The sequence below is a fragment of the Coregonus clupeaformis genome, chromosome 20, assembly GCF_020615455.1.
Source record: "Coregonus clupeaformis isolate EN_2021a chromosome 20, ASM2061545v1, whole genome shotgun sequence".
Taxonomy (NCBI): Eukaryota; Metazoa; Chordata; class Actinopteri; order Salmoniformes; family Salmonidae; genus Coregonus; species Coregonus clupeaformis.
The window spans coordinates 17,387,598-17,413,233 of NC_059211.1; the positions used below are offsets into that span (position 1 = coordinate 17,387,598).

General features: G+C 44.4%; 1 protein-coding gene across 2 annotated transcripts in view; it reads right to left on the minus strand.

Annotated features, from left to right (window-relative positions):
• Positions 1–248: 248 nt before the first annotated feature.
• palm1a (paralemmin 1a) overlaps positions 249–25,636 on the minus strand; it is a 76,923-nt gene continuing 51,535 nt past the window's right edge. Inside the window, exons 4-8 of one of the 2 annotated variants that reach the window (XM_041839822.2) lie at positions 17,323–17,444; positions 13,525–13,633; positions 12,346–12,367; positions 8,619–8,750; positions 249–5,452 (exon numbers count right to left, since the gene is read on the minus strand). In XM_041839822.2, the coding sequence (XP_041695756.1) occupies positions 4,848–5,452; positions 8,619–8,750; positions 12,346–12,367; positions 13,525–13,633; positions 17,323–17,444 (990 nt within the window). In that variant the 3' untranslated portion in view covers positions 249–4,847. The remainder of the gene's footprint in view (positions 5,453–8,618; positions 8,751–12,345; positions 12,368–13,524; positions 13,634–17,322; positions 17,445–25,636) is intronic. The other variant, XM_041839823.2, reaches the window with a different exon arrangement.

Sequence of the window (25,636 nt, forward strand, 5' to 3'; positions counted from 1 at the left end):
TTGTGGTGGATAAGTGGACAGGACCTTTGTTCATAGGAAAGGACTGTGAGGATTTCACAATGCAGGCCTTCGAGAGCGATACAAACCTCAAGGGGGATTTCAACTTTAGTCTATGAACCGATGCTAAAGACACCCACACACACACTCACATACACCCACACACACTTTCACGAATCTGTACTGACTGAGGTGAAAACAATTTCCAAGATGGAGGGAGGGAACACAAAAACAAAACAGAGACCGGGAGAGACCTTTGAAGCACATCACATTTTTATTTGTCTTTTCAAACACTTTCCTCTACAGCACTTTTCAGTTCGTAAGAAAGCAGACCTTCACAACTAACAAAGCAATAAGAAAGCAGCAGTGTATGGGCACCCACTCTATTACCTGGGCCCTCCACTGACTGACTGCCATGAGCGCAGAGTCACTGGGGAAGGGACGGGGATCTAGGAGTCTACACTAGAGGACGAGAGAGCGACAGACATTTTGTTTTGCACAAGGACATTTATATGTAGATATTTATATATGCATTTACAAAAAATAAGCCTGGCCGGGGGCCAGACTACAAGGCATTGGGGGTCTGTAGAGAGAGAGAAAGTCAGAACTGGAATGTAAATATTGATAAGAACCAACAGGGGACGCTGCTGCAGAGTCATGAGGTAACCATGGTGCAGGCAGTGCAGAGAGTGGGAGGGGGTTGCCAGGGGCGACAACCCTCACTGCTGCTGCACCAAGCTCAGCAAGAGGGAGGGGCCGAGGAAGGACGGGTATTGGGTATTCAACAGGAGCTTGAGGTAGAAGTTACCCTTCACCACAGATCTAAGATCGGATTACCCTATACCCCTATCCTAACCTTAGACATTAGGGATAGACAAATATTTGACCCTGCATCAGTTGTTAGGAAAAACTTCCTGCTACTGCTCAGTGAGGGCACTTCAAGTGAAGGTGTCCATGCATTACCCTTGATAAGAACAACATTGGCATTCATTACCCTTCATAAGAACGACATTGACATTTGTTAACCTTGAAGCTCAAAGTTGTTGATGAAGCAAAATGTACTGTGTCAATAGAGCAAATACGATAAACACAGTGTCATCTTGTTTCCAAAGTGCCAAGTAATTCTTTCCTCTAACGAAATATTAAGAAGGTATTATGCATGTCCTCTTCTTAAGTGTCACCATATTTCATTGTAAAGTGGATGGACAAATTAGATTTTGTTAAGGTCACCAATGTTCTCTCTGACTCTAATAGTATGGGCGAATTCTTAGACCAGGAACGCCTTGCGTTTCAGTATGACCACCCTAAGTGCATTTGTACGGTTCATGTTTTTCCATTTTGAGATTAATGTTGCAAATGTTATCTTAAAAGAAAAACATTTAAAACTGAACACATAGTTTCTGCTTCAAATAATCTTGGAATTTAACCAATTAAACACTTCCTTGTTGAGGTGTCTAGCAAATGACTCTTGCTACTGTTTCCTATTGCAAATATAAATATCTGTGATTTTCTTGAAACACAAGTTGCAGAAAATAATATCTAAAATAATATCTAAACTTCAGCTGTCAGATATGACAGTATCAATGATTTAGCACCACAGAAACACACCACCCACATTTAACCATCCCAACCATGTCATGTGCAGCCAAGTTGGCAGTGCCAACATATGAAATCATTTTTTCACATTTTATATTGAAATTGACCAACCTAAACTATGCCAACAGCCACTGAACCACATGTACTGTATATGTAGTGAGCTGTTAGCTAGAAGTTATTTAAGAAATAAAAAGGCATAATCTTATAAACACATACAAAGGAAGGGATGGGCCATGATTCAATGCTTGGCCCTTTAGATAATGTTTTGTGTGATATACTGATTAACTAAAAGCCTCTTAACTGCTGCTGTAGCTAGTCCTAAATGCTATACCTAGATGATGATTCGTTAGCATGGGTGTTCTTGCATAGGTTTGGATCTAGCAGTGTGGGAATATTACTCGACGAGGACTGGTCTTCAGTGATGTCTGAGCAGATCGAAGGCAGTAATTTGTCGGACACCTTCTAGACCAACACCCCATTCTGACAGTGTGACTGTCCTATAGAGTAACGCGCATTTCTGTACCCTCGTCATGAGACGAAGAGCTACAGAGTCAGGCCATGTCACATGTGACGCCGTTTACTGTACACTGAGTCAGCTTTTTCTGCTCCTTCCTCCTTGCTGGATGCTGAGCAGCATATTGGAGAATGTGTCGGTATATCAACGATTGCCCTGCCCATTTGAACGCGCAGGAGGAGGTGGGATTGAAGGGGATTGGCAAAATAGATTATTTCATTATATATCTTACATGATGAAATTGAAATTAATAGATGTTGCATTTGGGGTTTTTCTACAATGCACTGGATTCACCAGCATCATTCTGACTAGGCTTATCAGACCTTGTTATTAGATTTGTTGTATCTATGTCCATCCTGTTCTTGATTTGAACCCTCACAAAGACATGCACCGTTAAAATAACCTATAGAGCTCTATAAATATCAATGGATAGGTACAAATATACATGGAACAATATTAAACGAGGATTAGGCAAACATTACACAAGGTCGGTCAACCTCTTGCTAGAGAGAGCTCACTTCTTTGACTCACTTCAAGATAACGCAGACCATCCACTATTCAGCCATCTTTGAAAACAAAATGTTTGTTTTATTCTGGATGCGAATAATACATGGACCACGTTTACATATGAGCGTGTCAGTGCGTCGGTTGAAAGGATCTGGCTCCTAGCTTGACCAATCCAACTCAACTGACTCAACTCACCACTGGAAAAATACACTGGACAATGATAACATGACCCTCAGCTCAGCTGGAAATTTGACTCCAAGATGGCAAAAATAAGTAAGAAGTAAAATATTCTATAGCTACAGGCACTCATAATGCAGCAAAAACGCACACAAAAGTAAAATACAGCTGTTCAAATTTAGCTACACTGCAAAAACATCTATTATTCTCTGTCATGAAAATAAACAAATAATTGCAACATTGAATTTGGAGCTAAATTTACCACTCGCGGTGGAAAAGGATTTTGACAACTTCTTGGACTGTAAAAACGTTGAAATTCCCTGCTTTTTGCCTCAGGTCAAGCATGTTGATAGATAGATACACTGAATGAAAAATAGGCCTACTTCAACTTTGTTTGGTTTCGTTTCCCTTAAATGACAAAACCAGGACCTAACAGTAGGGTTCAAACAGGAAACCAAATACTCTTAAAGTGAAGCTCCTCCCACACCAACTCTGAGGGCGACATATGACCCCCAAGCCCCTCCAAATGGCACTCATCCTAAAAGTCTGAATGGAGCAACTTCTTACAGTATTTGCAACACAGTTTAGTATATGCGCTGCTGTGCCTAGGTTGAAAACAACAGACTATGCTCTATGCACCAATTCCACAGTAGTTGATATCCAGATGAAAGTCTTTGGAACATTGGAAGGGCCTGTCCAGGCCGACCATCATATCAAAACACAGCTGTTGGTAGCTAGGTCATCACATCAGGAGCCAGAGCTTGGATTATGTCATTGAGTTAAATGAAAAGTAGTTAATACTGTTATCACAAAGGCAGCGGTAAGCAACATGATTTATTTTAAAGGGGTAGTGGTATTCTGGGTAATGTAGTTAAGTGGGGGTGAACCACACAAATGTCAAGGCTTACACAGGGGCATTAATTTCATCAGTCTCAAGCTTCGGTATGAAAGATCTTCACGCATTTTATTCAATTCATTACTAGTGTTGTCGAACTAGTGTAGTTGATTTGGTTGCAGGAAAATGACAACAAATAAGCGAGTATTGTTTTTTCTTCCAGAAAGAAAAGAGGCGATGGGGATTGTGGGTATTATAGTGTGGGATGATATAAGGACCAATGAGGCCATTGTAATCCAACACACACACATTCAAACACACATCCATGCATGTTCATACACATACGCACGGATACCCATACACACACGCACACAGTACTTTGATGCCATCAATATCACATCTCATTGCATGTCACTTTCAAATAGCAGTGTGGTTGGTGTCTGTCTCAGAAATTCCAAAGTCACTTTTCTTTTTTTCTTTCTGGAAAACAAAATCCAAGAGAATTCTCTAACAGCTTTATCAGTCATAAATATTTCCCCATGTTTTTATCTAAAATGCACTAGCAGAGGACAGAAAGCACAATGTATAACATGCTTCTGTCAGGGCTTTTTCAAAAAATAAAAAAGTCAAATAAATATATCTTTAAAATAAACAATTTATATATATATAGATATATATAGAGAGATATATCTGTCCTTCATACAGAAAGTTAAGATTACAAAACTCATGACGGTGTATAAGAGATGTCATTAAAAAAATGCTTGTTGGACAATGCTGGGTGAACAAACCCGTTCCTCTGTCTTTCTCTCCCTCTATCTTTCCTTTTCTATCTCCTCTCTCCCTCAGAAATCTCAGTGTGAATCTCAGTGTGAATCTCAGTGTGAATCTCAGTGTGAATCTCAGTGTGAAAACGCAGGGATTGCTCACCTTTGGCAGCATCCGTTTAAGTCACAACAAAACCCAAAATAATACAAAAGTAAAAAGAATGAAAGGAGATAGAAAAATGAAATAAAATATATAAAACGGAGATGAAAATGAAGTTGGAAAACAACAGCCGGCTATCAAAAGATACAGAACATTTATGCCTTTTTTTTGTCAGGAGGGGGGAAAAGGGAAAGGGGTGAGTTTTTGTTGGTTTTCTTGACGTTATGGTTGTTGTTGGTTTGTCATTTCTCCTTGAAAAGTCAAGTCCCGGGGGGAATGCGGCCACACAACGGTGGCTCACATGATGGTGCAGCACTTGCAGGGCTGCTTCTCCTTGTTGTTGAGCTCAGTGGCGCCCCCCTCTGGCTCCCTCCCCTTCTCCCCCGCTGGGGCCTTCTCCTGGGGGGTCTTAACAGGGTCGGCGGCGCTGCCGTTGGGCGGGGGCAACTGCTCTTCCTTGGTGCCTCCCTCGGTGACGGTCACAGTGGCGGAGGTGGGCCCCACCGTCACTTTCTTGCCCTCGCCGTCCTCGATGACCACCAGCTCGGCCTTGACGGTGCCCTCCAGCCCCAGCACCTTGTTGGTTTCCGCCTCGTCCTCAACGCTTTGGTAGCCCATGAACACCATGGTGACGGGGTTCTCGGCACTGGCCTCCACCTCGCCTCCACCTGGCTGGGGACTGGCGCCGCCCGCCTTGGCCTCCATGCCAGTGATCTCCTTCTGTGGTGTCGTCTGCTGCTCTGCGGCTAACTCAGCATCAGTGGGGACGACGGGGGCGGTGGAGGTGGCGCCGGCGGTGGTGGCGTCGCTCATCATGGACTCGTCTGCTTTGTGGATGAGCTCGTCCACCTCATTGGCACTGAGCTGGTGGACCCCGTTCTCCCCGTTCACCTCATGTACCACTATGAGAGAGAAAGAGACAGAGAGAGAGAGATGGAGAGAGAGGAGAGAGACAGATGTGTCATTAACAGAAGACACCCAGAGCATTCCTCATGAGAGCATGGAGAACTAGGTCCTGTTCAAATTTTTAAAAAAATGCATCCTTCCTTGAAGCAATCATCACTGATCTGATACGACTGGACTGACCAAAGCCATGTCATGGACCAATGGCTTACACCTATCCAATCGTGTTAGATACTCAAGAAACAAGGAGAGGGAGGCTATTTAACGCTATACCTTTTTCCCACAAACCTCCACTCACGGAACAGTGACGTGCTCTGAAGCTGACCAGTCACAGTCAAATCACAGGGAAGGAAGCAGGGGAGCGAGAAAAGCAGACAAGGAGTGCAAGGAGAGGAGAGCAGCTGAAAGAGAGCAGGGGGAAAAAAAGCGAATGCCACAGCTGCTGCATCACGAGCCCAGTGCTTGTTGTCTGTGTCAGGGAGCAAAATCAATAAAAAGAGGTGAGAGAGTAGAGCTATATAGGATATATTGGTTGTAGCGGGGTGGGGTATATGGAAGGGTCCATGCCCAATACCAGCAGGTGAACTAAAACAGGTGCTACAGGGAGACCAAAGGGACCATTTCAAATGAGTTCTGAATGTACTGACTGTGTTTTGTGCCAATACATAATAGCCCAAGTTCACATTCATAAATAGAACTATTGAAGTAGAATTATTGGTTTGGATTTATTGGTCACCCTGCAACACTGTGTCATGCTATGCTTAACTATTCCTTTTACTTTACGAGAAGTGGTAATATCAAGGTAATAATATCTAGAGTCAATAAGTGGATTCAAGCCAATCATTATATGAGACAGAGTATCTGTATAGGCCAGTGAAAATGCATTATCAAGTTTATTGAACTACAAGATGTATGTCTTTCAATGGCTGTGATCAGACAAGCAATGTCTGTAATAACTATAATTTTAGGTAGACTTATCTCAGATCATATATTCATTTTTTTTATATTACTATTATACAATGCCTTCCGAAAGTATTCGTACATTTTACATTTACATTTTAGTCATTTAGCAGACGCTCTTATCCAGAGCGACTTACAGTTAGTGAGTGCATACATTTTCATACTGGCCCCCTGTGGGAAACGAACCCACAACCCTGGCGTTGCAAGCGCCATGCTCTACCAACTGAACTACAGGGGACTGTAATCCCTGGAAATATTTCATTCCAACCTCATGTCAGAGCCTATAGACTAGAGCTAGGTGATATGGACATAAATCCATATCCCGATAAATCGACTGAAATTTCACAATAACTATAAATTGAACAATAAGTATATAGTGTGCATCGATATCAGTAAAATGTCTGTTAAATTATTGGTTTGATCGATATCAATAATTTTATATTTATCATCCCAGCTCTACTATAGACAAACATTCATAGGGGCTTATTCGTACCCCTTGACTTATTCCACACTTTGTTGTGTTACAGCCTGAATTCAAAATGGATTACATTCATTTTTCTCTCTCATCCATTTACACACAATACCCAATAATGACAAAGTGTTTTTAGAAATGTTTGCAAATTTATAGAAAATGAAATACAGAAATATCTCATTTACATAGGTATTCACACCCCTGAGTCAATACTTTGTAGAAGCACCTTTGGCAGCAATTACAGCTGTGAGTCTTTCTGGGTAAGTCACTAAGAGCTTTCTAAACCTGGATTGTGCAACATTTACATTTACATTTACATTTTAGTTATTTAGCAGACGCTCGTATCCAGAGCGACTTAAAGTTAGTGAGTACATACATTTTCATACATTTACCCATTATTATTTTCAAAATTCTTCAAGCTCTGTCAAATTGGTTGTTGATCATTGCTAGACAACCATTTTCAAGTCTTGCCATAGATTTCCAAGTAGATTTAAGACAAAACTGTAACTCGGCCACTCAGGAACATTCACTGTCTTCTTGGTAAGCAACTCCAGTGTACATTTGGCCTTGTGTTTTAGGTTATTGTCCTGCTGAAAGGTGAAAAACTCCCCAGTCCTTAACGATTATAAGCATACCTATTTACATTTTAGTCATTTAGCAGACGATCTTATCCAGAGCGACTTACAGTTAGTGAGTGCATACATTTTCATACTGGCCCCCCGTGGGAATCGAACCCACAACCCTGGCGTTGCAAGCGCCATGCTCTTCCAACTGAGCTACACGGGACCTATAACATGATGCAGCCACCACTATGCTTGAAAATATGGAGAGTGGTACTCAGTAATGTGTTGTATTGGATTTGCTCCAAACACAACACTTTGTATTCAGGACAAAGAGTTAATTGCTTTGCCACATTTTTTGCAGTATTACTTTTTTAGTGCCTTGTTGCATGTTTTGGAATATTTTTTATTCTGTACAGACTTCCTTCTTTTCACTCTGTCAGTTAGGTTAGTATTGTGGAGTAACTACAATGTTGTTGATCCATTCTCAGATTTCTCCTATAACAGCCATTAAACTCTGTAACTGTTTTAAAGTCACCATTGGCCTCATGGTGAAATCCCTGAGAGTTTTCCTTCCTCTCTGGCAACTGAGTTAGGAAGGATGCCTGTATCTTGTAGTGACTGGGTGTATTGATACACCATCCAAAGTGTAATTAATAACTTCAACATGCTCGAAATTCACTGCTCGACTGAGGGACCTTACAGATAATTGCATGTGTGGGGTCCAGAGATGAGGTAGTCATTCAGAAATCATGTTAAACACTATTATTGCACACAGAGTCTATGCAACTTATTATGTGACTTGTTAAGCAGATTTTTACTCCTGAAACTATTTAGGCTTGCCATAACAAAGGGGTTGAATACTTATTGACATTTCAGCTTTTCATTTTCTATTAATTTGTAAAAATTTCGAAAAACATGACATTATGGGGTATTGTTTTTAGGCCAGTGACAAAAAATCTCAATTTAATCCATTTTAAATTCAGGCTGTAACACAACAAAATGTAGAAAAGGTAAATGGGTGTGAATACTTTCTGAAGGCACTGTAAGTGTATTCTTGTTAATAAAACCATAACACATATCTTAGCTCTTATCATAACTGTTAACACTTCTCATAAAGCATGTTTTAGCCAAGTGTTTTGTTTTGCTGTTGAAACCATGTTGGGAAATCACCTTTCTGGTAATCCTCATACACCTTGACCCCTTGCCTAGAGAGGTTAATGGGCAGTAGGGTGTTGGTGGACAACACCTTAGTCTCGCCCGTGACATTGTCCCTCTCAACGGTGATCTCTACTGAGTACATTGCTGGGTGCATGGGGTGTCAACAAGAGGAGACGTTAGGGGCCTGCAGAGGTGTCATATCTCTCTCTCTCTCTCTCTCTCTCTCTCTCTCTCTCTCTCTCTCTCTGTCATACCACACATCCATGGAACACAGGAATTCTCTCACTTTCTCTCTTTCTCTCTGTCGCACCACTCGGCCCTTTCACACGCCATATTATCTCTCACTCAACAAGACTAGAGACATACCAGTTCCACTCAACCATAGTTCATAATTATAAATAACCATGTAGTCTCTCCACAATACACACGTATAATAACACCAGCCAAAACCAGACAACCACTCTAAACAACCATATTCCACCAACAAATATACCACTTAGCTACAGCCCATGTAACTAACACACATGACTATACGCAAACTCAATCTTATGAAGAAGACAGTCAACTATGATTCATGACATTCATTTGACTGCTTATCTGGGCAAGTCAAATGACTGTATGGTTGTTAACGAAGCATGTCTTTGGAGAATGGTCAATAACTTGGCTACAATATTTGGCTACATACACTATAACTAAGGTAAACTCGAACATTTGTCATCAGTAGGCCTCCACTATGTGAGTCTAACGCTGCCATGTTGACGGATAGAGAAATTATACTTTTTAGCGGAGCTGTGTTGCCTTGGCAACATCGCATCGTCTGATAAAGACTACATATAGGGTATCCCCACACAACAGATATACTGTGAGAACTGGATACTCAGTATTCCTTCCTGGCTAACTCTATACAAACATACCATTCTACTTGTTTTAATACCTTTAGCCACAAACCACAGTGAATATCCACAAGAGTGAACGTCCACAAGAACAGACCAATACGCAGACAGACAGACAGACTCACACAAACTCATACACACACATACCCATACAGATAAGCAAACACACAGAGACAGACAGTTGATAATTGTGAAGATTAGGACAGAAGACAAATGTTAGGGGAAAAATACAGTACAGAAACACAACACAATGTTAGTGACAACAAATAGAGTACATGAAATATACCAAAGCACTTCAGAGAATGCGACATGTTCAATGGCATTTATATTGCTTTTGTGTTCTCCTAAAGGTGTCATGAAAGTACAGCACTTAGCAATGGTGAAATACCCGAGTGGTCCGTCATTAAAATATTTCCTCCCACATGACTCTGTGCAGGGAACATTGTTTTACCTTCCCACCCACGCATTCACATTCACATAGTGCGCCAATGTACACTCACATCAGTAAAACAGGCACTGCACTACATCCTATTACACAGCATGGAACTGGTAGATATATACCCCATATAAAAGTCCCTTTCTATTGTATTGTGCCCTATCAACTAATCTAGCTACTAGATATCTATTGTATATCTATTATTTGTTTATGCACAGGGTATAGTAACCATACTGTGTTACTTTCTTAGTTTCTAGTTATTTAGCTCCTATCTGACGGTCATATTACACCAAAATGTTACCAAAACTATCTTATCCAGGAAAGCGTTGGCAATGAGAATTTGATCATAGCAGGTCTTTATGAAACCAAACATTAAGTAGCCTCTCTGCTCAGCAAGGGTCCTCTAGATAAGATGTATGGGGACCAGAGCTCAAGAGGTAAAACGAATTAGTCACTCGCCCCCTCTCCTTCTCCCCTCTCGCTATCTCACTCACTGTGGAGAATAGCCCTTCAGTGGAATCCCTCTCTCCTTCTAGAGCTGTGAGGCTGATGAAAGCAAATGTTTGATTAAAGGGGACAGAGGCCCACATGTGAGATGGAGGAAGGTGGAGACCCCTTGATACTACTGAAAAGACCCTTTGCTGAGGAGATGAAGTCGTCCCCAGACATTTCTAACTGCTTGTGTTTACAATATGCTGAGCTATACTGAGGTGTTGTAAATTTGATATGACAACAATATAGGTATCCTTTAGCTGTCATTCAATGAAAGCTCCATTAAAATTAAGATTCGATGGCTCGGCTACTGCCGGGCCATTCAAACTGGTTGTGTTTACATAATGAGTTCCACTGAGGAGTTAGATATTGACGTTATAGATTTTACATTTATTATATGCCTAATCCAGTTACCCAGGATGCTACTGTCACGACTTCCTCCGATGCTGCCTCCCCTCCTTGTTTGGGCAGGCTTCGGCGTTCGTCGTCACCGGCTTACTAGCCACTGCCGCTCCATATCTCATCATTCCATTTGTCTTGTCTTGTCAATTACACACACCTGGTTCATATTCCCCTCATTAGTACGTGTTTAAGTGTTCCCTCTGCCCCCTTGTCCTTGTGGGTGATTGTTCTTTGTGAGGATTAGTAGCTGTATTTTGTATTGCCGGGGTATTTTTCCCCGTGTGCATGTTTGTTCAAGTGCGTCTGTTTTGCGCACTGGACTGGTTACGCTGGATTACAGAATAAACTCTGTATACTGTGATTTACCCTCCTGCGCCTGACTCCTTCAAATCACGCATCACAGCTAATGCCAGTAGCCGATGCCAGAATGGGTAAACAGGATACAACAAAATTAAGATTTTTGGTTAGGGGTTAATATTAGATTTCTTATACTGTAATACCTATAAATACCTATTGAATATTTGTTAATGACTGATTAATGAATAACCAAGTGCTATTTATTTGAAAAATGATAAAAGTAAGTAAATTATATAAAATAAACTAACATCAGATATAGTATTCAGCCGTCTATGTAAAGAGGCAAGCAGATACAGAGTTCATGAGTGGAAAATAAAAAAAGAGGGAAAGAGCAGAATTTGTCTAAGATGTCTCTCTATAGTGTGTCTCAGTCTGTGAGCTTACAGGGTACCGAGACTCACCTGCTCTCATCATATCTGAGGCACCTCCGGACATGTCCAGACGAGGGCTGTTGTGCACTTTGAGCACTTCCTTGACCTCTACAAGCAGTCAAGGAAGTGGGGTGAGAAAGAGAGAGGGAGATAGAGAAAGAGAGAGGGAGAAGGAGAGAGAAAGAGACAAACACAGAGGAGGTGGCCAGGTTTGGGCAAAGACAGATAGAGATAGACGACTCCAATATAATCTTATTGAGACATCTTCCATTTTGGACAAACTTGGACTCTATTGCATGTCTGATTGTACAGATGCAACTTACATGATTCATTATAATCAGTCAATAATGTATCAATTGCCTATCAATCAATTAAAATATTCCTGAATGAAACAGGAGTGGGTACATTGAATATCTATGTTTGTTTTACAATGAGTGGAATAACATCACTTTAATATGGTTAGCATGACATTAGAATCTAAAGTGAATATAGAGTGAAAAAATAAGATGTCTCTCTACAGTGTGTCTCAGTCTGTGAGCTACAGGGTACCGAGACTCACCTGCTCTCATCCTATCTGAGGCACCTCCAGACCTTTCCAGATGAGGGGTGTTGTGCACTTTCACTACTTCCTTGACCTCTATAACTTCCTTGACCTCTATAAGCGGTCAAGGAAGTGGGGTGAGAAAGAGAGCGGGAGGGAGAGAGAAAGAGCGACAAACACAGAAGACATGTAAAAGAGGAGAAAGAGGAGACAGATGAGGAAGAAGATCTGGCTGAAGATGTATTACCTTGCACAGTGCCTGCCAGAGCCTGTGAGAGAGGGAGAGAAAACAGTATTTTAACCCATGTATCATACCGCATTAAACTCAGAAAATCCAGTGTCTAACCCATCGAATACATTACCACCACACACGTATAGAAGGTGGGTTTATTTCTGCAATATGAATCATCGGGATTATTGTGTCAATGCAGCCGCACAGTCGAATAACATCCATTTCTAAAAAAGCTATCACCGATTGAGTGAAGCAGTTCTACTGACAACCCACAGCTATGAGGTAATAGATTTGTTTCTTGAAGAGACACTCTTATTCAAAAGCAACGCTACATAATGAATGAACATTATGTCACATACAGTATTTAACATATTTAATTGAAAACCTAGTTTGAGCGAAGGAACATACAGTATTTCCCACTGAGGTATGCCACAAAAAACATGGCCGACAAGGAAGCAAGAAAAACGATTGAGGTAGAAACAGACGCCACATTAAATAAGCACTTTCCCTTTTAATAAAGCGGTGCCAGGATGGATAGAGGAAGTGGATATTGACTTCTGGAGGAAAGCGCAAAAAGGGTCAACGAGTTCAAGAGGGAAAAACGAAGAGACAGAGCATCTTTTCTAGCAGTTGCCATGAAACCCCCATGTTAAAAGCTGCCCAGTGTGTGCTGTCAATATGGACTTCCCCTTTGGGCAAGAGCCTCCCTCCCGTCAACAACTGTTCCCTATACACTGCACCCAGTGTCTGACTCTCCAGGCCTATCCGGACTGTCACTAATGATATTACTGATGGCACAATATTGAGATGTCATTTGCTCAAGTGGAGATGTCACTGTCAGTTTATCACAAGGGCAGTTACTGTACACAGGGCTTTTTTGCTTTCAGATGTGCCCCAAGGCTTGTGTCAGGCTCCTAAACCTCCCCCTCCCTTCTGATTCCTCCATCTCCTACTCCCCTACTTCAAACGTTCCCCCCCAACACACACACACACACACACATAGGCACACACATACACACACATGCATAAAAACACACTCCCCACTCCTGTATCTAACAGTGTGTGTGTGTGTGTGTGTGTGTGTGTGTGTGTGTGTGTGTGTGTGTGTGTGTGTGTGTGTGTGTGTGTGTGTGTGTCCGGTGGACCTGCTGTGTCCAGCTGCCCTCGGAGGGGTAGGAGGGGAGGGAGACTCACTTTGTTGTCTGCTGTCTTGGCTTCCTCCTTCATGGCTGCGTCTGTCAGGCTCTCTTTGGTGGAGGTCGCCGACACGCCTGTCTCCAGCTCCTCCAGTTCCTGCTCCATTCTGCAGAACAGAGAGAGATGTGATCAGTCACACACAGACATGGTCAGTGACACACACAAACAGTGTGAGAATGCACGTCATGCACATCATGGTATTCCAAAGCAGATTTGGATTTCTGTCTTGTCTATTTAAAATGTTTGTTATTTTTGGCAACTACGCACACAATAGAAAATAGCCCATACACACCCACCACAGTGCTCACTCACTGGAAAAGTGATTACAGACAACTGATACACTGGTATTTTTCATCTAAAATAAATGAGCTGAGTGCAGAAGGAAAAGTTACCAAATCAAAGAAAAACACTTAACTGTGAACTATCTCTTTAAGTGTCCTTATTTTGTTAAATACCAAAACAACCTCACTGTCCTTCCTCACTATGGCCTATCTAACAGAATTAAGCACCTATTTGGGATATGGACAAAAGCTTCTCCTTATCTTTCTCCAATTCCGCCTTTTCCCTAGCTCCGGCAATTGTTCGCTTGCGTTGCTCATTGGGTGGTGTGACAGTCTAGTGCCAATGTTGCCCAAGTCTGAGCCCCAACAGCCAGCCAGCACTGCAGCAGCCAGGAAATTTTATTAGCGAATTGGATTGCCAGGGGAAGAAGATTGATACCACTGTTTTGCTATGAGTGAGAAAGAAAATGGTTGGAGCGAGGAGGGAGGGGTGGTCTGTTCTTGGCTACTGGGTCTCCTTTCTGTACCCGAGCCGACAAGGTGAAAAATCTGTCGACGTGCCCTTGAGAAAGGCCCTTAACCCTAATTGCTCCAGGGTTGCCGTTGAATGACAGACCCTTGCTGTGACCCCGCTCTCTGAGGCTGTCTCAGGGAGAGGGGATATGCTAAAAACACATTTCCAATATTAATACACACTTGTACATGTGTGAAATAGGACACTTATTATTATCTGATAGGCCTATAGAGATGTAGGATCTTAATTTGAGCCAGTTTGCTACAGCAGGAAAATAATCCTGCAGCAACAGGAAATGTGAATATTATGTTGATTATAACTAATGGACATTTTTTGTAGGGGTAGATACATTTTTCGGTAGGGCAAATCAAGTCTGACATTTTAAAGTGGAAATTACAAACTTTAGAATACTTTTTAAACTTAGAATACACTACAAGTTTGCATTTCCTGCTGTGCAGGAAAATTCTCAGCAACAAGATAATGATCAAATTAGGATCCTATATTGGTACTCCTTTCGAGCTAAGAGTTCAACTTATTAAACATTTCCTAAGAAGTATTACAAATGATCTCACCGATAGCAAATGTACTGGGCCACATTGCCAGTGAGCGGGCATGGCAAAATTATATAGAGAGAATAGGATATCAAGATCTTATCCGTTTTTATAAGTTAAGAGCACGTTTTGCCTGGTTAAAGACTGGTTAAATAAAGACATACAATGAATCTAGAAACATGTATAGGAAGTAGGTACCAGTGGAGGCTCCTCAGAGGAGGAAGGGGAGGACAATCCTAATCAGTAAATTTCTTCTTTTTTTTAAAAAGTGAAACATTTAAAAAAGTATGCTTTTTAGATAAAACTAGACTAAATAGATTCATTAACTTCACCATATAATTGATTAAAACTCACTATTTTGCAATGGTCTACAGTAGCCTCAGCAGCACTCTGTAGGGTAGCACCATGGTGTAGCTAGCTTCTGTCCTCCTCTGGGTACATTGACTTCAATACAACATCTAGGAGGCTCATGGTTCTCATCCCCTTCCATAGACATGCACAGTAATTATGACAACTTACAGAGGACGTCCTCCAACCTATCAGAGCTCTTGCAGCATGAACTGATATTTTGTCAACCCAATCAAAGGATCTGAGAATTAATCTAGTACTGAAAGCATCAACTACAGCTAGCTAGCACTGCAGTGCATAAAATGTGGTGAGTAGTTGACTCAAAGAGAGAGAAAGACAATAGTTTAACAGTTTTGAACAAATTAATTTCTTCCAAAATGAAGGAGAAGCAAGAGAGAAATAGAGAGAGATTTCCTCATTCTTTTTCACTTTCACTTTCACTTACTTAGCTAGCAAATGCAGCTAGCTAGTTTAGCCTACTGAAACACCCTTCTCAAACAGAGGGATGCTATGTTAGCTAGCTGGCTATGACTTTCCAACACAAGACTGGAACTCTTCCAAGTCAAGGTAAGCTTTTGGTTTTACTCATTTATTACCACTGGGGCCAGCCGGTGTAACTGCTTACTGACTGTACACTGTAACGTTACTGCATGATTGTAGCGGGTTTATTAACGCGTTAGTTCTATTAGCTATGCTGACTATGATGTTACTTTAGCTAATATGGTGACAATGATGTAGGCTGTGTGTAGCGGTATGGCTTGGAAAGGTTTTTTCGCCTGGTCACATACAGCTGATGTGTTGTGCATTGAAGTCCACAATCGAAGGGAAGAGGTGAGAGGAAGAGAGCGCATACTGTAGATGCGAGAAGGAATACAACGTGGGTGCTATGAAAAATGTTTCTTAAACAGAAGCAAACGGAACAAAACGAGGATAAACATACCTGAATTTGTCCAATAGAAACTCTTGTTTGCAACTGTTGGACTAATGATTACACCCTATATCAGCTAGACGCAGGCAAGAGTGTGCAGGGCGATATTGCATGTCGACCTGTGTGCACCTACGTTGTAAACTTTAATTCATAGGTTGTAGCAACCTCATAATGGGTATAGGGACAATTTGAGTATCATGTAGTAGCCTAAACCTATCGCTGTTACATTGAACTGGGTGAATTGAATATGAATGAGTCATCCAATATGCTGTAATAGAAATAAGGCCATGCTCATGAAAAAAAAATGGTCCTCCCTCATCTTAAACGGCACTGACCACCACTGTTGTCCACCCAATCAAAGGATTAGAGATTTAATCTAGTACTGAAAGAATAAGGTACAGCTAGCTAGCACTGCAGTGCATAAAATGTTGTGAGTAGTTGACTCAAAGAGCGAGAAAGACAATAGTTGAACAGAGAGAGCTAGCTATATTTGGTTGTATTTGTTTTAAACTTTCACTTTCACTTAGCTAGCGAATGCAGCTAGCTAGTTTAGCCTACTTAAACACCTGGCTCAAACAGAGAGGGATGCTATGTTAGGTAGCTGGCTATGGCTATCCAACACTGAATTCCCTTCCAAGTCAAGGTTTTATTAATTTATTGCCACTGAGGCCCGCCGGTGTAACTGCTAAACTGCTTTCTGACTGTACACTGTACTGAATGTTTGTAGCGGGTTTACTAACGCGTTAGTTCTATTAGTTATGTTGACTATGACTACGGAATGAAACAGGGATAAACATACCTGAATTTGTCCAATGGAAACTCTCATTTATAACTGTTGGACTAATGATTACAGCCTAGATCAGCTAAATGCAGACAAGAGTGTGCAAGGCGGTATTGAATGTGTCACTGTCTGTCACCTTGATTACTAAAAATTATCTCGACCTGTGCACCTACGTTGTAAACTGCTAGGTTGTAGCAACATCATGATGGGTACAGGGAAAATTTGTGTAACATGTAGTAGCCTAAACCTATCGATGTTACATTGAGCTTGGTGAAAGGAATATGAATGACAGTCATCCAATATGCTGTAATAGAAATAAGGCCTTGCTCATAAAAAAAACATCACCGACCGCCACTGGTAGGTACACCAGTGTTCCAGGGTTGTAGACATACCTAATGATGTTCTCTTCCATCCCCTTGAGCTTGGCCTCGTCCTCCGCCAGCTGTTTCTTGGCCTCGTCCTGCTCCGAGCCAGCAGCTCCATCCAGCAGCCATCTTTCCCTCAGGGACTTTTGCTGGACAGGACAGAAGAACATAGGAACATCAATCACGGATTATTAATACAGTTGAAGTCAGAAGTTTACATACACCTTAGCCAAATACATTTAAACTCAGTTTTTCACAATTCCTGACATTTAATCCTAGTAAAAATTCCCTGTCTTAGGTCAGGATCACCACTTTATTTTAAGAATATGAAATGTCAGAATAATAGTAGAGAGAATTATTTATTTCAGCTTTTATTTATTTCATCACATTCCCAGTGGGTAAGACGTTTACATACACTCAATTAGTATTTGGTAGCATTGCCTTTAAATTGTTTAACTTGGGTCAAACGTTTCGGGTAGCCTTCCACAAGCTTCCCACAATAAGTTGGGTGAATTTTGGCCGATTCCTCCTGACAGAGCTGGTGTAACTGAGTCAGGTTTGTAGGCCTCCTTGCTCGCACACGCTTTTTCATTTCTGCCCACAAATTTTCTATAGGATTGAGGTCAAGGTTTTGTGATGGCCACTTCAATACCTTGACTTTGTTGTCCTTAAGCCATTTTGCCACAACTTTGGAAGTATGCTTGTGGTCATTGTCCATTTGGAAGTCCCATTTGCGACCAAGCTTTAACTTCCTGACTGATGTCTTGAGATGTTGCTTCAATATATCCACATCATTTTCCTTCCTCATGATGCCATCTATTTTGTGAAGTGCACCAGTCCCTCCTGCAGCAAAGCACCCCCACAGCATGATGCTGCCACCCCCGTGCTTCACGGTTGGGATGGTGTTCTTCGGCTTGCAAGCAACCCCCTTTTTCCTCCAAACATAACGATGGTCATTATGGTTCTATTTTTGTTTCATCAGACCAGAGGACATTTCTCCAAAAAGTAGAATCTTTGTCCCCATGTGCAGTTGCAAATCGTAGTCTGGCTTTCTTATGGCGGTTTAGGAGCAGTGGCTTCTTCCTTGCTGAGGGGCCTTTCAGGTTATGTCGATTTAGGACTCGTTTTACTGTGGATATAGATACTTTTGTACCTGTTTCCTCCAGCATCTTCACAAGGTCCTTTGCTGTTGTTCTGGGATTGATTTGCACGTTTCGCACCAAAGTACGTTCATCTCTAGGAGACAGAACACGTCTCCTTCTTGAGCGGTATGACGGCTGCGGGGTCCCATGGTGTTTATACTTGCGTACTATTGTTTGTACAGATGAAAGTGGTACCTTCAGGTGTTTGGAAATTGCTCCCAAGGATGAACCAGACTTGTGGAGGTCTACAATGTTTTTTCTGAGGTCTTGGCTGATTTCTTTTGATTTTCCCATGATGTCAAGCAAAGAGGCACTGAGTTTAAAGGTAGGCCTTGAAATACATCCACAGGTACACCTCCAATTGACTGAAATTATGTCAATTAGCCTATCAGAAGCTTCTAAAGCCATGACATCATTTTCTGGAATTTTCCAAGCTGTTTAACGGCACAGTCAACTTAGTGTATGTAAACTTCTGACCCACTGGAATTGTGATACAGTGAATTATAAGTGAAATAATCTGTCTGTAAACAATTGTTGTAAAAATTACTTGTGTCATGCACAAAGTAGATGTCCTAACCGACTTGCCAAAACTATAGTTTGTTAACAAGACATTTGTGGAGTGGTTGAAAAACGAGTTTTAATGACTCCAACCTAAGTGTATGTAAACTTCCGACTTCAACTGTATCAATCCAGTGGGTATCATAATTATTCAACCCCCTCGGACTTCTTCACATTTTGTTGCATGAGAAAGTGGGATTGAAATGGATTTAGTTGTGATTTTTTTTGGGATCTACACAAAATACTACATAATGTCAAAGTGAAAAGAAAAATGTTACAACATTTATAAAAATGTAATAACTCAAATATACAGTGAGGGAAAAAAGTATTTTATCCCCTGCTGATTTTGTACGTTTCCCCACTGACAAAGACATGATTGTCACGCCCTGACTCAGGGGACTCTTATATGTTGAGTCAGGGTGTGTATATTCTTTGTTGTGTATGTTCTATGTTGTATATTCTAGTATGTGTGGATCTATGTTGGCCGGTGTGGTTCCCAATCAGAGGCAGCTGTCGCTCGTTGTCTCTGATTGGGGACAATACTTAGGCAGCCTATTGGCACTATTGAGTTGTGGGATCTTGTTCCGTGTAAGGTATGTTGTGTGTGCTACCTTGGACTTCACGTTTCGTTTAGTTTGTTGTTTTGTCGTTGTGTTTGTTTGGTTTAATAAACATGTACGTATATCACGCTGCACCTTGGTCTGACCCGTCATTCAACGAACGTGACAAAAGATCCCACCAAACGAGGACCAAGCAGCGTGCCCAGGCGGAGCGGATGGCCATGTCACAGGTGGCCAATTTGTGGTCATGGGAGGAGATATTTGCGGGGAAAGGACCATGGGCTAAGTTAGATGCCCAGGCAGGAGAGGAGCAACGGCAACACGGAGGAGGCCGGTCGAGGAGGAAGCCGGAGAAGCAGCCCCAATAAAAACATTTGGGGGGGCACACGGGGTGGTTGGCGGAGCCTAGGGTTAGAGCAGAGCCAACTCACTGTACTCACGCGAAGAGGCGTATGACTGGGCAAGCTCCGTGTTTTGCGGAGCTACGTACTGTGTCGCCAGTGCGCCGGCACAGTCCTGTATGTCCTGTGCTTGCACCACGCACGTGCCGTGCGAAGATGGGCATCCAGCCAGGACGGGGTGTGCCGCTCAACGCTCCTGGTCTCCAGTACGCCTCCTCGGTCCCGCATATCCTGCGCCAGTTCTACGAACTGTATCGCCAGTGCGCGTGCACAGCCCAGTGCGTCCTGTGCCAGCACCCCGCACATGTAGTGCGAAAGTGGGCAGCCAGCTAGGACGGGTTGTGCCAGCTCTCCGCTCTAGGCCTCCAGTCTGCCTCCACACTCCGGCCCGGCCTGTTCCTGCTCCTCGCACCAAGCCAGTGGTGCGCGTCGCCAGCCCGGCCCGGCCTGTTCCTGCTCCTCGCACAAAGCCAGTGGTGCGCGTCACCAGCCCGGCCGGCCTGTTCCTGCTCCTCGCACCAAGCCAGTGGTGCGCGTCGCCAGTCCGGCCCGGCCTGTTCCTTCTCCTCGCACCAAGCCAGTGGTGCGCGTCGCCAGTCCGGCCCGGCCCGTTCCTGTTCCTCACACCAAGCCAGTGGTGCATGTTCCTAGTCCGGTCCGGCCCGTGCCTGCTCCTCGCACCAGACCAGTGGTACGTTTGTCCAGTCTGGCACGGCCCGTGCCCGTTCCACCGGTGCCTGGTCCGGCACCAGTCAGCTGCTCCACTCCGGAGCCAGAGCAGTCCGCTCCACCGGTGCCTGATCCAGTGCCGGTCAGCTGTTCCACTCCGGAGCCAGAGCAGTCCGCTCCAACGGTGCCTGATCCAGCTCCGGTCAGCTGCGCCACTCTGGAGCCAGAGCAGTCCGCTCCACCGGGGTCCAGTCCAGCTCCGGTCAGCGGCTCCACTCCGGAGCCAGAGCAGTCCGCTCCACCGGTGCCTGATCCAGCTCCGGTGAGCTGCTCCACTCCGGAGCCAGAGCAGTCCGCTCCAACGGTGCCTGATCCAGCTCCGGTCAGCTGCGCCACTCTGGAGCCAGAGCAGTCCGCTCCACCGGGGTCTAGTCCAGCTCCGGTCAGCGGCTCCAGTCCAGACCATGACGTCAGCCCCTCTCCAGGTTCGGGGTCTCCCACACCAGGGTCCAGACAGGGCCTGGCGTATCGTGGGAGGAAGGAGAGGGGAAGTAGCACGCCGAGGTCCAGACCAGACCAGGGGCGCAACAGGGAGGCAGAGAGTGAGAGGTCGTCACGCCCCGAGCCGGATCCGCCTCCGAGGCGGAATGCCCACCCGGCCTCTACCCTGTTATGTTTATGTTGTGCGGTCGGAGTCCGCACCTTTGGGGGGGGGGTACTGTCACGCCCTGACTCAGGGGACTCTTATATGTTGAGTCAGGGTGTGTATATTCTTTGTTGTGTATGTTCTATGTTGTATATTCTAGTATGTGTGGATCTATGTTGGCCGGTGTGGTTCCCAATCAGAGGCAGCTGTCGCTCGTTGTCTCTGATTGGGGACCATACTTAGGCAGCCTATTGGCACTATTGAGTTGTGGGATCTTGTTCCGTGTAAGGTATGTTGTGTGTGCTACCTTGGACTTCACGTTTCGTTTAGTTTGTTGTTTTGTCGTTGTGTTTGTTTGGTTTAATAAACATGTACGTATATCACGCTGCACCTTGGTCTGACCCGTCATTCAACGAACGTGACAAAAGATCCCACCAAACGAGGACCAAGCAGCGTGCCCAGGCGGAGCGGATGGCCATGTCACAGGTGGCCAATTTGTGGTCATGGGAGGAGATATTTGCGGGGAAAGGACCATGGGCTAAGTTAGATGCCCAGGCAGGAGAGGAGCAACGGCAACACGGAGGAGGCCGGTCGAGGAGGAAGCCCGAGAAGCAGCCCCAATAAAACATTTTGGGGGGGCACACGGGGTGGTTGGCGGAGCCTAGGGTTAGAGCAGAGCCAACTCCCCGTACTCACGCGAAGAGGCGTATGACTGGGCAAACTCCGTGTTATGCGGAGCTACGTACTGTGTCGCCAGTGCGCCGGCACAGTCTTGTATGTCCTGTGCTTGCACCACGCACGTGCCGTGCGAAGATGGGCATCCAGCCAGGACGGGGTGTGCCGGCTCAACGCTCCTGGTCTCCAGTATGCCTCCTCGGTCCCGCATATCCTGCGCCAGATCTATGAACTGTATCGCCAGTGCGCGTGCACAGCCCAGTGCGTCCTGTGCCAGCACCCCGCACGTGTAGTGCGAAAGTGGGCAGCCAGCCAGGACGGGTTGTGCCAGCTCTCCGCTCTAGGCCTCCAGTCCGCCTCCACAGTCCGGCCCGGCCTGTTCCTGCTCCTCGCACCAAGCCAGTGGTGCGCGTCGCCAGCCCAGCCTGGCCTGTTCCTGCTCCTCGCACCAAGCCAGTGGTGCGCGTCGCCAGACCGGCCCGGCCTGTTCTTTCTCCTCGCACCAAGCCAGTGGTGCGTGTCGCCAGCCCGGCCCGGCCTGTTCCTCGCACCAAGCCAGTGGTGCGTGTCGCCAGTCCGGCACGGCCAGTGCCCGTTCCACCGGTGCCTGGTCCGGCACCGGTCAGCTGCTCCACTCCGGAGCCAGAGCAGTCCGCTCCACCGGTGCCTGATCCAGTGCCGGTCAGCTGTTCCACTCCGGAGCCAGAGCAGTCTGCTCCACCGGTGCCTGATCCAGCTCCGGTCAGCTGCTCCACTCCAGAGCCAGAGCAGTCCGCTCCAACGGTGCCTGATCCAGCTCCGGTCAGCTGCGCCACTCTGGAGCCAGAGCAGTCCGCTCCACCGGGGTCCAATCCTGCTCCGGTCAGTGGCTCCACTCCGGAGCCAGAGCAGTCCGCTCCACCGGTGCCTGATCCAGCTCCGGTCAGCGGCACCACTCCGGAGCCAGAGCAGTCCGTTCCACCGGTGCCCAGTCCAGCTCTGGTCAGCGGCTCCAGTTCAGACCATGACGTCAGCCCCTCTCCAGGTTCGGGGTCTCCCACACCAGGGTCCAGACAGGGCCTGGCGTATCGTGGGAGGAAGGAGAGGGGAAGTAGCACGCCGAGGTCCAGACCAGACCAGGGGCGCAACAGGGAGGCGGAGAGTGAGAGGTCGTCACGCCCCGAGCCGGGTCCGCCTCGGCCCCTACCCTGTTATGTTTATGTTGTGCGGTCGGAGTCCGCACCTTTGGGGGTACTGTCACGCCCTGACTCAGGGGACTCTTATATGTTGAGTCAGGGTGTGTATATTCTTTGTTGTGTATGTTCTATGTTGTATATTCTAGTATGTGTGGATCTATGTTGGCCAGTGTGGTTCCCAATCAGAGGCAGCTGTCGCTCGTTGTCTCTGATTGGGGACCATACTTAGGCAGCCTATTGGCACTATTGAGTTGTGGGATCTTGTTCCGGTTAAGGTTTGTTGTATCTACCTTAGGACTTCACGTTTCGTTTCGTTTATTGTTTTTGTCGTGTGTTTATTTAGTTGAATAAACATGTACGTATATCACGCTGCGCCTTGGTCTGTCCCATCATTGAACGAACGTGACAATGATCAGTCTATGATTTTAATGGTAGGTTTATTTGAACAGTGAGAGACAGAATAACAACAAATAAATCCAGAAAAATGCATGTCAAAAATGTTATAAATTGATTTGCATTTTAATGAGGGAAATAAGTATTTGACCCCTCTGCAAAACATTACTTAGTACTTGGTGGCAAAACCCTTGTTGGCAATCACAGAGGTCAGACGTTTCTTGTAGTTGGCCACCAGGTTTGTACACATCTCAGGAGGGATTTTGTCCCACTCCTCTTTGCAGATCTTCTCCAAGTCATTAAGGTTTCGAATGGCTGACGTTTAGCAACTCGAACCTTCAGCTCCCTCCACAGATTTTCTATGGGATTAAGGTCTGGAGACTGGCTAGGCCACTCCAGGACCTTAATGTGCTTCTTCTTGAGCCACTCCTTTGTTGCCTTGGCCATGTGTTTTGGGTCATTGTCATGCTGGAATACCCATTCATGACCCATTTTCAATGCCCTGGCTGAGGGAAGGAGGTTCTCACCCAAGATTTGTCCTGTCCCCTTAGCAGAAAAACACCCCCAAAGCATAATGTTTCCACCTCCATGTTTGACGGTGGGGATGGTGTTCTTGGGGTCATAGGCAGCATTCCTCTTCCTCCAAAAACGGCGAGTTGAGTTGATGTCAAAGAGCTCGATTTTGGTCTCATCTGACCACAACACTTTCACCCAGTTCTCCTCTGAATCATTCAGATGTTCATTGGCAAACTTCAGACGGGACTGTATATGTGCTTTCTTGAGCAGGGGGACCTTGCGGGCGCTGCAGGATTTCAGTCCTTCACGGCGTAGTGTGTTACCAATTGTTTTCTTTGTGACTATGGTCCCAGCTGCCTTGAGATCATTGACAAGATCCTCCCGTGTAGTTCTGGGCTGATTCCTCACCGTTCTCATGATCATTGCAACTCCACGAGATGAGATCTTCCATGGAGCCCCAGGCCGAGGGAGATTGACAGTTATTTTGTGTTTCTTCCATTTGCGAATAATCGCACCAACTGTTGTCACCTTCTCACCAAGCTGCTTGGCGATGGTCTTGTATCCCATTCCAGCCTTGTGTAGGTCTACAATCATGTCCCTGACATCCTTGGAGAGCTCTTTGGTCTTGGCCATGGTGGAGAGTCTGGAATCTGATTGATTGATTGCTTCTGTGGACATGTGTCTTTTATACAGGTAACGAGCTGAGATTAGGAGCACTCCCTTTAAGAGTGTGCTCCTAATCTCAGCTCGTTACCTGTATAAAAGACACATGGGAGCCAGAAATCTTTCTAATTGAGAGGAGGTCAAATAGTTATTTCCCTCATTAAAATGCAAATCAATTTATAACATTTTTGACATGCGTTTTTCTGGATTTGTGTTATTCTGTCTCACTGTTCAAATAAACCTACCATTAAAATTATAGACTGATCATTTCTTTGTCAGTGGGCAAACGTACAAAATCAGCAGGGGATCAAATACTTTTTTCCCTCACTGTAGTTGTTGCAAAAGTATTCACACCTTTTGTATAGGCATGCCTAAATTAGTTCAGGAGTAAAATGTGGCTTAACAAATCACTTAATAAGTTACATGGACTCACTCTGTATGAAACAATAGGGGTTGACATGATTTTTGAATGACTACCCGTTCCTCTGTCCCCCATACATACAACATCTGTAAGGTCCCTCAGTCAAGTATTGAATTTCAAGCACAGATTAAACTACAAAGACCTGGGAGCTTTTCGAAAGCGTCATAAAGAAGGGCAGTGATTGGTAGATGGGTAACAATAACAAATCAGACATTAGAATATCTCTTTAAGCATGGCCAAGTTAATATTTATGCTGTGGATGATGTATTAAACCACCCAGACAAAACAAAGATATAGTCATCCTTCTGAAATGAGCTGCAGGACAGGAAGGAAACTGCTCAGGGATGTCACCATGAGGTCATGAGTTCAATGGCTGTGATGGGAGAGAACTGAGGATGGATCAACAACATTGTAGTTACTCCACAACAATGACCTAAATGACAGAGGGAAAATAATAAAAAAAAATATACAAAACACGCAAGGCACTAAAGTAATACTGCAATAAAAAAACATCCCCTGAAA